This window comes from Stenella coeruleoalba, assembly GCF_951394435.1.
Source record: "Stenella coeruleoalba genome assembly, chromosome: 5".
Taxonomy (NCBI): Eukaryota; Metazoa; Chordata; class Mammalia; order Artiodactyla; family Delphinidae; genus Stenella; species Stenella coeruleoalba.
Genome location: NC_137150.1, coordinates 79,324,811 through 79,335,737, shown reverse-complemented (window position 1 = coordinate 79,335,737; position 10,927 = coordinate 79,324,811). Strand labels below are relative to the sequence as shown.

General features: G+C 41.9%; 1 protein-coding gene across 1 annotated transcript in view; it reads left to right on the top strand.

The window, feature by feature from the left end:
- Positions 1 to 1,168: 1,168 nt before the first annotated feature.
- Positions 1,169 to 10,927, top strand: part of PLA1A (phospholipase A1 member A) — a 31,228-nt gene continuing 21,469 nt past the window's right edge. The window contains exons 1-2 of the mRNA XM_079921429.1: positions 1,169 to 1,418; positions 9,132 to 9,339. Coding sequence (XP_079777555.1) covers positions 1,346 to 1,418; positions 9,132 to 9,339 — 281 coding nt within the window. The 5' untranslated portion in view covers positions 1,169 to 1,345. The remainder of the gene's footprint in view (positions 1,419 to 9,131; positions 9,340 to 10,927) is intronic.

The following is a 10,927-nucleotide window of genomic DNA, read 5'->3' as shown; positions in this document are numbered from 1 at the left end:
CAGGGTCTAAAGGGTCTCCCTACTGTCTTCAGCTCCCCTTTTTATTCGTCACAGGTCTTATCCCTGATAAATCTCTTGCACATCTAGTCCCATCCTGGCTTATTTTCTCTGAGGACCTGGTGGACCTCTACACCTGGCTTGGTCTCTGACGTTAGAACAGCCTTCAGTAGTGCCCTTGCTGGTGGCAACAGCACCTGATCAGTGGCATCATGTGCAGGAGGGGAAGCAAGGGCTGGCCCCTCCAAAATCAGTTTATCCCTGTCTTGGGCAGGCCTGGCACGGCTTGGTGCAGTGGTTGGTGCCGCCTGTTGGCACAGTGGTTCAGAGCATGGCCTCGGGAGCTAGGTTGTCCTGCTTCAAACCCCAGCTCTGCATGAGCTTGTGCAAGGTACTTAACCCCTCTATACCCTGAAGCTGTATGTAGATAGTACTCCCCTCACAGAGCTATGGTCCAGAAAGTTCCATACTGCCCTGTTGGGTTCTCTGCCTCACAGCAATGTGCTGCAATTAAGGAGAGCTGGGCAAGTATGGTGGCTCCCCCTTCCCCTGACCCATCTAGAACTAGCGCTCTGTGGTTTCTGCCACTCCTTTGGGTGAAGAGGCCACGCGGTATACTGGAAACACCCTGGTTCCAGGCCAGCTCTGCCACTTCCAGCAGAAGGGTCTCCATAGGTCATTTTCATTCTCTATTTCTTTGTTTCTTATCAGTGAATTCAAGACACTGAACGACTCTTCTTAGAGGTTGGACTTCTAGCCCCAAGATTCTATCAAAGGATAGTACTCTCAGAGGCCAACTTCATCTTCTTTCGTTATTTCCGTTAAATGTACACGAAACATATTAATACGTTGTTGGCTCAGCTCTGTGCTGGGCACTGGGGACTCAAAAATGAAAAGAGAAGGCCTTTGCCCTCAAGCCACTCAGAGTCCTCCTAGGGGGCAAACACATCCACAGATGACTCTGGGACAATGTGGGTTTGTGATCCCCTAGAGATCAAAGACTTCTGCCTTGGTTTTTACTAACATTTTATAATGGGAAGTGGGAGAGGTGCAGGAAATAGTTTCCTGATGATGTTTGGCTCAGAGAGGAAGGGCAATGTGTTTCATTGTCCCCTGCTTTAAAAAAAAGAAAAGAAAAAAGTATATTTCATTTCATTGAGAAGAAGAAACAGAAAAACTGGGGAAGTTAGACAAATAGGGAGAGACCTGTTACAGGTCATGAGGCCAGTTAATGATTAGTGAGACCCGAGTGGGCGTTTAGTGTTCAAAACTGTGAGAGCCTGGGTTATGAGATCTCTTTGTCATTAGGGGTCGGCTTCACCCCAGCTCTGAGACTTCCAGCTCAACGATGGCCCCAGACCCCTGGGAGGGCTGCTTCTGGTCATGGGGGCTTCTTCTGTGGCTCAGTGTTGGAAGTACAGGTAAGTCGGCGCTGGGGCCTTGGGTGGGACTTCTTTCGGTCAATAATTCTATTTTTTCAAGCCATCTATTTATGTAGCGCTAACCTTTGGAAGGTCCCCTAAAAGCCCTCTCCTGAGATGTATTTAAAAGAGGGAGAAAAAAACCTTCAATCATAATGGGAATGACAGCACTTTCTTAAGTCACAAAAATTGAACTTCCTCTAGTTGTTTTACTCATTTTTCTAAAATCTGCGTTACTCCTTTTCACCTTGCACAAGCCAGGAAGAGTATAAAAAAATAAAATGTGATTAATTCCAAAACATGATTCATTTTCCCCCTGTAAATATCCATTGTTCCAAGATATATTTAATTTTAAAATTTAAAATTTCCAAACTAACAACAAGTTTGTCATTGAGATCGTTAGAGGTCCTTTCTGTTCTTGCCGACCCAGCTCAAGTTCAGGCTTGTCATCCCTCTTGGCAGTACTATGATAACTAGTCCTGTTCACCACAGATAACCAATGACCTTTAGCACAGTTTCCCTCAGATGCCATTTGCACGGTGCCTTACCCAGCGAAAACCCCACCCACCACTCTCCCTTGCTTAATATAGCAAATCTAAACCCTCTTATGGCGTAGGGCATCTCGGAAGAGTAAAATCCCCTCCTCTGACCAGCAGTGGCATCACCCTTGGAAAGCTCCCTTCCCTCTACCCCCAACAGCAGACTGCCTTTGTGTCATGTCCACAAGACATTTAATTCTCATTCCCCAGCTTTAGGGTGTGTCATTCTTTATGCCTGTAGTTGCTCACACTACCTTTTTGTTCATTTCTGCTCTTCACGTCTTCCAAGAAGGCCTCCATGATTCATACTTCCCTTGCAACACCACAGGCCCCTGCTCACCCCTTCCCTGCATCAACGGTTGGCGTTGAAAAGGTGCTACTTAGCTTCACATGTGCTTTCTCCTAACGCAATCATTTATCTGAGTGCATGTGTGTGTGTGTGCGTGTGTGTATGTAAAGTAACCATATATCTTGTTTTATGAAGTGGCTGTTTATACACTATATGCTAGATCTAAAAGGGTTTATATCTTACACATTTTTGATAAATGTGAGAAAAACTGCCCTGCAAAGAAGTTATAACTGTTGATTTGTACGTGAGCACGTCTGTTTTCCCACACTCTCCAACAACACTTTGTATTATCAAATGTTTTTCATATTGTCAGTCTCATAGAAAAAATAGCATTACACTGTTGTCTTAATTTTTATTTCATATTGTGATTTGTGCTTCTGGTGTCTTGTTTAATCAATCTTCTTATAAAAATAATCTTTCATATTTTCTTCTAAACTTTATGGGTTTAGATGAAGATCACCAGGGACAAATCTTGTGGTCATGGGGTATTGTTTTTTTCCTACTCCTGTGGGGTATTTTTTAATATGATGTTGAATTTTATTTGCCAACATTTATTTTTATTTTTGTATATATTTATTATTTTGTATATTTGTTCATAAAGGAAATTTATGTATCATTTTTTTTTCTTGTACTGCCCTTCTCTGGTCTTGATACTAAGATGATTATAACCACATAAAATAAGTTTCTGTTCTATGAAACAGTTTTATATAAGATAAAGGTTACTTGTAATTTAGAGGTTTGGTGGAGTTCTCAAATAAAACCATCTGGCTCTAGCGTATTTTAGGGCCAGAGAAGACTCTTGATTACCAGTTTGATTTTTTCTTTTTTTGGTGCTAGTAGGTTTATTTGGATTTTTATTTCTTCTTGAGTCAAGTTTCAGGAAATTATATTTTTCATTGCTTTTAAATTTTCCAATGCATTTGTCTGGGAATTTTTAAGAATATCTTTTATACTTAATGTTCTGCAGTTTTACTATCATCTGCCTATTTGTATAGATTTATTTCCTTTTTATCTTGCTCATTACCCTGAGTATATCTTGTGATTAGAGAACTCATATCTTTTTTCAGTTATGGAAAATTCTTAGCAATTACCTTTTCAAAATATTGTTTCTTCTCCTATTCTCTTCCTTTAGAGAACAGCTACTAGTTAAATGTTGGAGCCTCTCCATCTATTGTCTGTACTTTTTAACTGCACTTTCATATTAAAAAGCCTCTTTTACTTCTTCTGTACTAGACATTATAGCATTGATTCCATTTTTATTTCCATGACTATCTTTTTCATTTCCTTTTTCTAATTAGCTTTTTACTATATATCTTATCATTTATGCCCGTTTTTATTTCATAATTTCTTATGCTCTGTCTTTATTTTTATCCTTGTATATTCTCAGCATACTTATTTTAAAGCTTTGTCAAAGATTTTTAAAACTTTATTTCACCTGGAATGAATTCATCATCCACTTATTGGCTTTATCGACTATCTGTGTAAACATTTGATTACTTTATATATTTGTTTTCAACCTTTTTAAAAAGTAAATTAGTTACTGAAGTACAACATACATACAGAAAGGTACACAGGTTAATGAATTTTCAGAATGATTTCACCTGTGTAACCATCATTCAGATCAAGAAATAAAATGTTATCAGATTCTTAAAACCCATTCCCTGTATCCCATCTTACTCACTACTGCCCCAAAGATAACTCTTATCTTGACTTCTGACACAATAGATAAGTTTCATTTTAATTTTCAATGAAAAGTTTGTTTTCAGTCTCTCTCTTCATCTCTCTGTCTCCCCACCCGAGCCCCTATCTTTGCCCTCTCTCTCCTCCAGAAAGGTGCGTTGTCTCAGCTCCTGTGAGTGAGGCCTTGTCTTTCCATCCTGTCTCCCTAAATAAAGCTGTAGCCCCAGTAAAAAGTCAATAGCTGTTTTTGTTTGTATGGTTTTTGTTGTTAGCTTCCTTTCCTGAGTTGGGGAGCCCCTCTCCACTGCTGGCTACCACTGGTGGGTCTTCCACACCTGACTTGGAGCACTTTTGGACCCCGCTTACCTCACAAAACTGAATTCTTACAACCACTGTCTTCTCTCAGACCTGGAACCCATCACCATTTTGCAATTCTATTCTTGTTCCTGTTTTGGAGATATTATTTTTATATTTGAGATTGTCTATGTCTTTTTCTCTCTCTCTTTTGGATATTCATCTGTCACTACTCTTTGGCTAAAGTGGTGCTTGGAGGGATGGGGTATCTGAGCATGATTCACTGTGCCACATTCCATAGTCTTGAATGACGGACAGTTCAATCCTATTGTCTGCAAATATCGGCAATTTTTTCTCCCCCTTTTCAAACCTTATAATTTTTATCCTGTTTTATTGTCTTGTTTTACTAGCTAGGACTAGGACATCCAGTCCAATATTTAATAGAAGCACTGATAGCAGACGTTCTCATTTGTTCCCAGTTCTGAATGGAATGCTTCTAACATTTCACCAATAACTATAATCATTGCTATAGGCTTTGGGTAGGTACCCTTCTTTCCTTATGTTAAGGAGTGTTGGGTATTGAATTTTATCGTGTGTTTTTTCCCTACATCTATTGAGTTGAGCATATGGTATTTTTCTTTAATTTGTTCATATGTGAATTACATTGATACATTTTCTAATGTTAAACCATCTTTTCATTTTTTGGATTAAACCCTGCTTGGTCATGACGTATACTTGTTATCCTTGAAGGATTTGACATTTTATCTAGGATTTTTATGTCTGTGTGTAATAGTGAAACTGGCCTTTAGTTTTTCCTTTCTCCTTCTTTCCTTGTCCAGTTTTGACATTTTGGCTATTTTCATAGAATGAGTTTGGATTCTTTCTCCCCTTTTCTATTCTCTGGAACAGTATGTGTAAGATAGGAATTGAAAGATTGTTAGAATTTCTCTGTGAAATCTGTCCTGATAGAGGTTTTTGATGAATAGGTTTAAAACTACTGTTTCAATTCCTTTATACTACAGTTTTACATTTGATTTTCTGTTTTTTCTTTCTTGACTAAGTTTTAGTAAGCTATAGTTTTCTAGGGGATTATCAATTTTCTAGGAAAATATCTATTTTTTAACTGTTGGATGGGTATAAACATGCTATTTTGTGGTTTAAAAAATCTACTGGGCTTACATCCCCTTTTAATTCTCTATATTGTTTATTTGTGACTTCCCCCTTTTTTTCTTACTCTATTATCAAAAGTACATCTAGTTTGTTTTTTTTTTAAGTACATCTAGTTTATTATTCTTTCCAGAGAACTACCTTTTGGTGTTTATTGTGTGTGGCAGGTTCTAGTCTAGGCAGTAGAGTGAACAGAATGGATAAAAATCCCTTCCTTCTTTGAAAGTATCTTCTAATGTGGGGAAATTAATAAACAATACATTTAATAATAAACTGGTAAATAAAAAATCTTCATTAGGTGATGATTGCTATAAAAATAAACAGATCAGTTTAAAGAAAATTGAGAGAACGGAGGTGAGGCACATAGGCAGATTGCAATTTTAAATAGAGGGTTAGGGACTTCCTTGGTGGTCCAGTGGCTAAGATTCCACACTTACAATGCAGGGGGCCTGGGTTCGATCCCTCGTCAGGGAACTAGATCCCACATGCTGCAACTAAGACCCAGAGTAGCCAAATAAATAATAAATATAATAGGGGGTTAGAGGAAAGAAGATGACATTTGACAAGCAAAGACTTAAAGGAGGAGAGGGAATTAGTCACATGGATGTCCAGAGAAAGACACTTTGGGCAGAAGGAATGGCTAGTGCAAAGACCCTCAGGTGGGAACCTGTCTAGAGAGAGGAAGAGCTAGGAGGACTGGCTGGAACAGAGGAAGCAATAGTCAGACAGGCAAAGGGCTCCCCAAGGGGATGGTCTAAGATATTTAGGGCTTTCTTCCACTGTTAGGACTTTGGATTTTATTCTGAATGAAATGCTTTGTGGCTTTTGCACAGAGATGTGACATGATTTGATTTACTTTTCTACTACTGTGTTGCAAATAGACTGAAGGGGGACAAGAATGAAGGCAGGAAAAGCATTACAGGCTACATAATTTTGAGGGATGATGGTGGCTTAAACCAAGGTGGTGCCAGTGTAGGTAGTGAGAATGGTTTAATTCTGAATATTGTGTTCTGAGGATTTACTCACCATTGTACGGGGGTGGCAGAAAACAAAGTGTCAAAGATTCCTCCAGGAAGGTCGGCCTGAGCAACTGCATGGACTGAGCAGCTACTGATGCTGTTCATATTCATTGTTTTATTTAATTTCAACTACTTCCTTTTTTTTTAAAAAAGATTTAATTTTATTTATTTTTGGCTGCATTGGGTCTTCATTGCTGTGCGCGGGCTTTCTATAGTTGCGGCGAATGGGGGTTACTTTTTGTTGTTGTACATGGGCTTCTCGTTGTGGTGGCTTCTCTTGCTGCGGAGCATGGGCTCTAGCCGCGTGGGCTTCAGTAGTTGTGGCTCTTGGGCTCTAGACAGCAGGCTCAGTAGCTGTGGCGCACGGGCTTAGTTGCTCCATGGCATGTGGGATCTTCCCAGACCAGGGTTCAAACCTGTGTCCCCTGCGCTGGCCGGCAGATTTTTTTTTTTTTTATCCACTGCGCCACTAGGGAAGTCCCTTAACTATTTCCTTTATATTTCTTTCCCTACATTTTATTTGGTGTTGCTGTATTATTCTTTTTCAGCTTTCTGAGTTATAAGATTAATTTACCTAATCTGTGTCTTTCCCCATTTTCCCCTGATATTTACATTTATGGTTATAGATATCAGCCTAGTACTGTTTTAGCTACTTTAACTCAAGTTTTGATATTGTATTGGTTTTACTGTTATTTAGTTTTTAATATTATCTAGTCTCCATTGTGATTATTCTTTAACTCATTCATTACTTAAAAGGGAATTTTAAAACCTCCAAATGTGTCTTTAAATAACTTTTGTTACTGATTTGTAATTTTATTACATCTTATTTAGATAACGTTGTCTGGAGTATATTGATTCTGTGATGCTTGTTGGGCCTTGCTCTGTGACATACTATGCTTATTTAAAAGGACTCTTAATTCTCTGTCTGATGGATGCAAACTTCCCTACATGACCAATAGAGCAAATGTATTCATGTATGTGGTTCAAGTCTCATGCTCAAGCAGAGTCCTCTCACCTTTTCTTCAAAGAGTTGGGGGAAGGCAGATGAAGTAGTCGTCAGGCATCGTTCTCTCTTGTGTTCCATGGGGGCTCAAGTTGCCACAGGCTGAGGAGCCTGGGGGCCTGCACAGTCATAGTGGGCTTCATCGCTGGGGTGTCCAAGACCTGGCTGCTCAGAAGGGAGATACAAGGGGCCTCAGGGACCAGGTCTGGGGCTTAGGTGCAGAGCTGAGGAAACCGCTGTCAGCACTCTCTAAGGGTGCGGTTCCCACAATCTGCTCACAGTTCCACAGCCCAGCACACCCCAGATCCACTTGCTTGTTGTACATGTGCTCCCCCGTTACCTCTGAAGGCAGATAACCATTCCAGAAACCTGAAATAGCTGTCTTCCTCGTGAAGAGCCCTGCACAAATCAGTCTGCAACCTGGACCTGCCTTCTGATTCCACAGATAGTTTTGTCCCATGGCAGGAATGTGAGGTAGCTGCTAACAGCACCAGGACTTCGGGGCTGGGGGCCCAGTGCGACAGTGTGTGCCCTGCTGCCCCAGCCGGTCTCTTTCTGTAAGACCAACTGGGTGTCAGGTGCCCCCCTTCTTTATCACAGGCATGAGGGTGGGCTGTTGGGTATTGAAGATAGGCCAGATTTTTAGCTCCCTGGGAAGCAGGAGTTTCATGCTGTTGTTTCGGTTCAGTATTGCAGAAGGCCTTTCAGTGAACTTGACCATAAAATATCCCGTTTAAACGTACCTGTTGGAAGGCACTGTAGAATACATACAGCTCATTAAGGGTCCTCTCTACCATCTGGCTGGGCAGCCATGTGCTGGGTGCTGGAAGGCTCTGGAGTGGCTCTGGACTGCTCATAAGGAAAAGAAGTGATGAGGCTGGAGGGGGCAGTTTGAAACCCTCTGGAATGGGGTGCTCAGACCAGAATGAGCCTAGTCCCCAGGGCAACTGCTCATTTCATAGCCCAGAAAACTGTATTATTTAGCTAGGACTGCTGTAACAAAATGCCTGGGTGGCTTAAACAACAGAAGTTTATCATCTCCCAGTTCTGGAGGCTGGAAGTCTGAGATTAAGGTGGCAGTAGGGTTTGTTCCTTCTGAGGGCTGTGAGTGAAGGAGCCATTCCAGGCCTCTCTCTTTGGCTTGTAGATGGCTGTCTACTCCATGTGTCTTCACATCATCTTTCTTCTCTGTGACCAAATTGCCTCTTCTTATTAGGACACCAGTCATATTGAATAAGGGTCCACCCTAAAGGCTTCATTTCAATGTAATTACCTCTGTAGGGACCCTATCTCCAAATATAGTCACATTCTGAGGTATGAGGGGTTAGGACTTCAACACATGAATTTATGCAGGTGTCGGGGGACTCAGTTTAGCCCATGACAATATCCATTTCACCATGGCCTTTAATCTTCTCTAGCTGAGCAATATTCATATTCTTCTCTGGTATTTTATCTTTATACATGAAAAATATACACAGACTTTGGTTACAGAAGTGATGCCTTTAATAAATGAGTCTGATTACACTTGCTGATTTATGATGAATGCCTATAAGCCCTTGTTTCTCTCTTCCTTTCAAGAACACCTTTTTTCCTTTTAAGAACAGATGACCTCACCTTGGATGTTTCTTGGGTTTTTATTTGTTTGTTTGTTTTTTCCTCTAGGAGATGCACCTCCTACCCCACAGACAAAGTGCACTGACTTCCAGAATGCTAATCTTCTCCAAGGCACCAATCTCAAAGCCCACTTTCTCCTCTTCACCCCTTCTGATCCTCTCTGTGGGCAGCTCGTGGAAGAAAGTAGTGACATCCGGAACTTGGGGTTCAATGCCACTCTAGGAACCAAGCTAGTTATCCATGGATTCAGGTGGGAGCCAACCAACCAATAGGATCACCTCAGCTAAGAGCTAGAAAGTGACCATAATGCCATAGGAAGTTAGTGGGGAGCAAAAGGAGAAATGGATTTACTGCCTGTCACAGGTCCCATTGCTCACCTCCTGCTGACTTTGAAGATGTCTCATAGCAGCTTGAACACACATTCTGTTGTTCTTTCTTGTTGGTCACATACATTACTCCTCTGCTAACTGTAAATATGTGTGACCCTGGACACACTCTCCAACTGTAAATATGTGTGAGCCTGGGCAAGTCACTTTAGCACACGGAGCCTCGGTTTCCATATCTGAATAAAAGGGAAGTTGTAGAGATGGTCTCAGTGATCCTTTCCTCCCTGAAGTGTGGGTTGCATGATTCATCTCAGCCAGTGAGGTCGTAAGCTTTGTGCAATCACTCAGGGGTAACATCGTGGTGTTTTTATCCAGGGTTTTTTGGGTTTTTTTGCGGTACGTGGGCCTCTCACTGTTGTGACCTCTCCCATTGCGGAGCACAGGCTCCAGACGCACAGGCTCAGCGGCCACGGTTCACGGTCCCAGCCGCTCCGTGGCATGTGGGATCTTCCTGGACCGGGGCACGAACCCGTGTCCCCTGCATCAGCAGGCGGACTCTCAACCACTGTGCCACCAGGGAAGCCCTTATCCAGGGTTTTATCTCCTCTTCTTCTCTTCTTCCTGGGTTTCATGACCTAAGAAACTTCCACTTCCATCACTCCCAGAGGTTAGCGTTTCTCAGATGCTACACACTTCTTCAACTTCTTTGAGGCCCTGCAGGCCAAATTTTGTTGTAATGCATAGTCTCTGAGTCCCAATTTTAATCACCACCCTTCCTTCCAACATCTTCTCTCCAAAGCTCACTGAGAATGCCGGAAAACAGAAAAAAGTTGGTGAGAGAGGAGAGAGGGAGAGAACATGGTGAAAGAGTAGCACTATGGAGCAGCTGGAGTTGGGGGCCCCTGATGAAGAGGTGGACAGCGGGGCACTGCACAAAGGGTCACCATTTCCTCATCTCTGGGTTCTCTCTGCCTCTCCAGTCCCTCACTCCAGGTCCCAGCCACATCCTCCCTCAGGCATCCCCTTCTCTCTCTTGTGCCGAAGTCTCTTCTCCGGCAAATCTTGCATTCAGCCACTACCCAAGGCTGAGTGTGTGCCCTCAACCCAGAGATAGCTAGTGGAGCTGAAGAGCTCAGCAGCCTCACTATGCTGCCCGCTCCCAGATGCCCCAAAGCCACGTTCCCTGGCATACACCCAGTCTGGGCTCCCCTGTCCACGCAAGCAAGCTCTGGGCCATTGAGAAAACTTCTTCCCCATTCCCAATCTCTTGGGAAAGCTCTCTGAAATTTTTCCTATTCTTCTTTTCCTAGAAAAGTCCTATTATACTCTAAGTTCCAGAAGGGATAAGGAATATATCTTATTTTTCTTTATTTCTCACAAAGCACCTAGCATACTGCCTGGCCCATTTGTTGAATGAAGGAAAGAGTGAATGAATGAATGAGTAAATGAAAACATCCTCAAGGAAAGTGCCTATACTATAGAATGAGAATTAAGATTGCAAATCTTAACTCTAATACA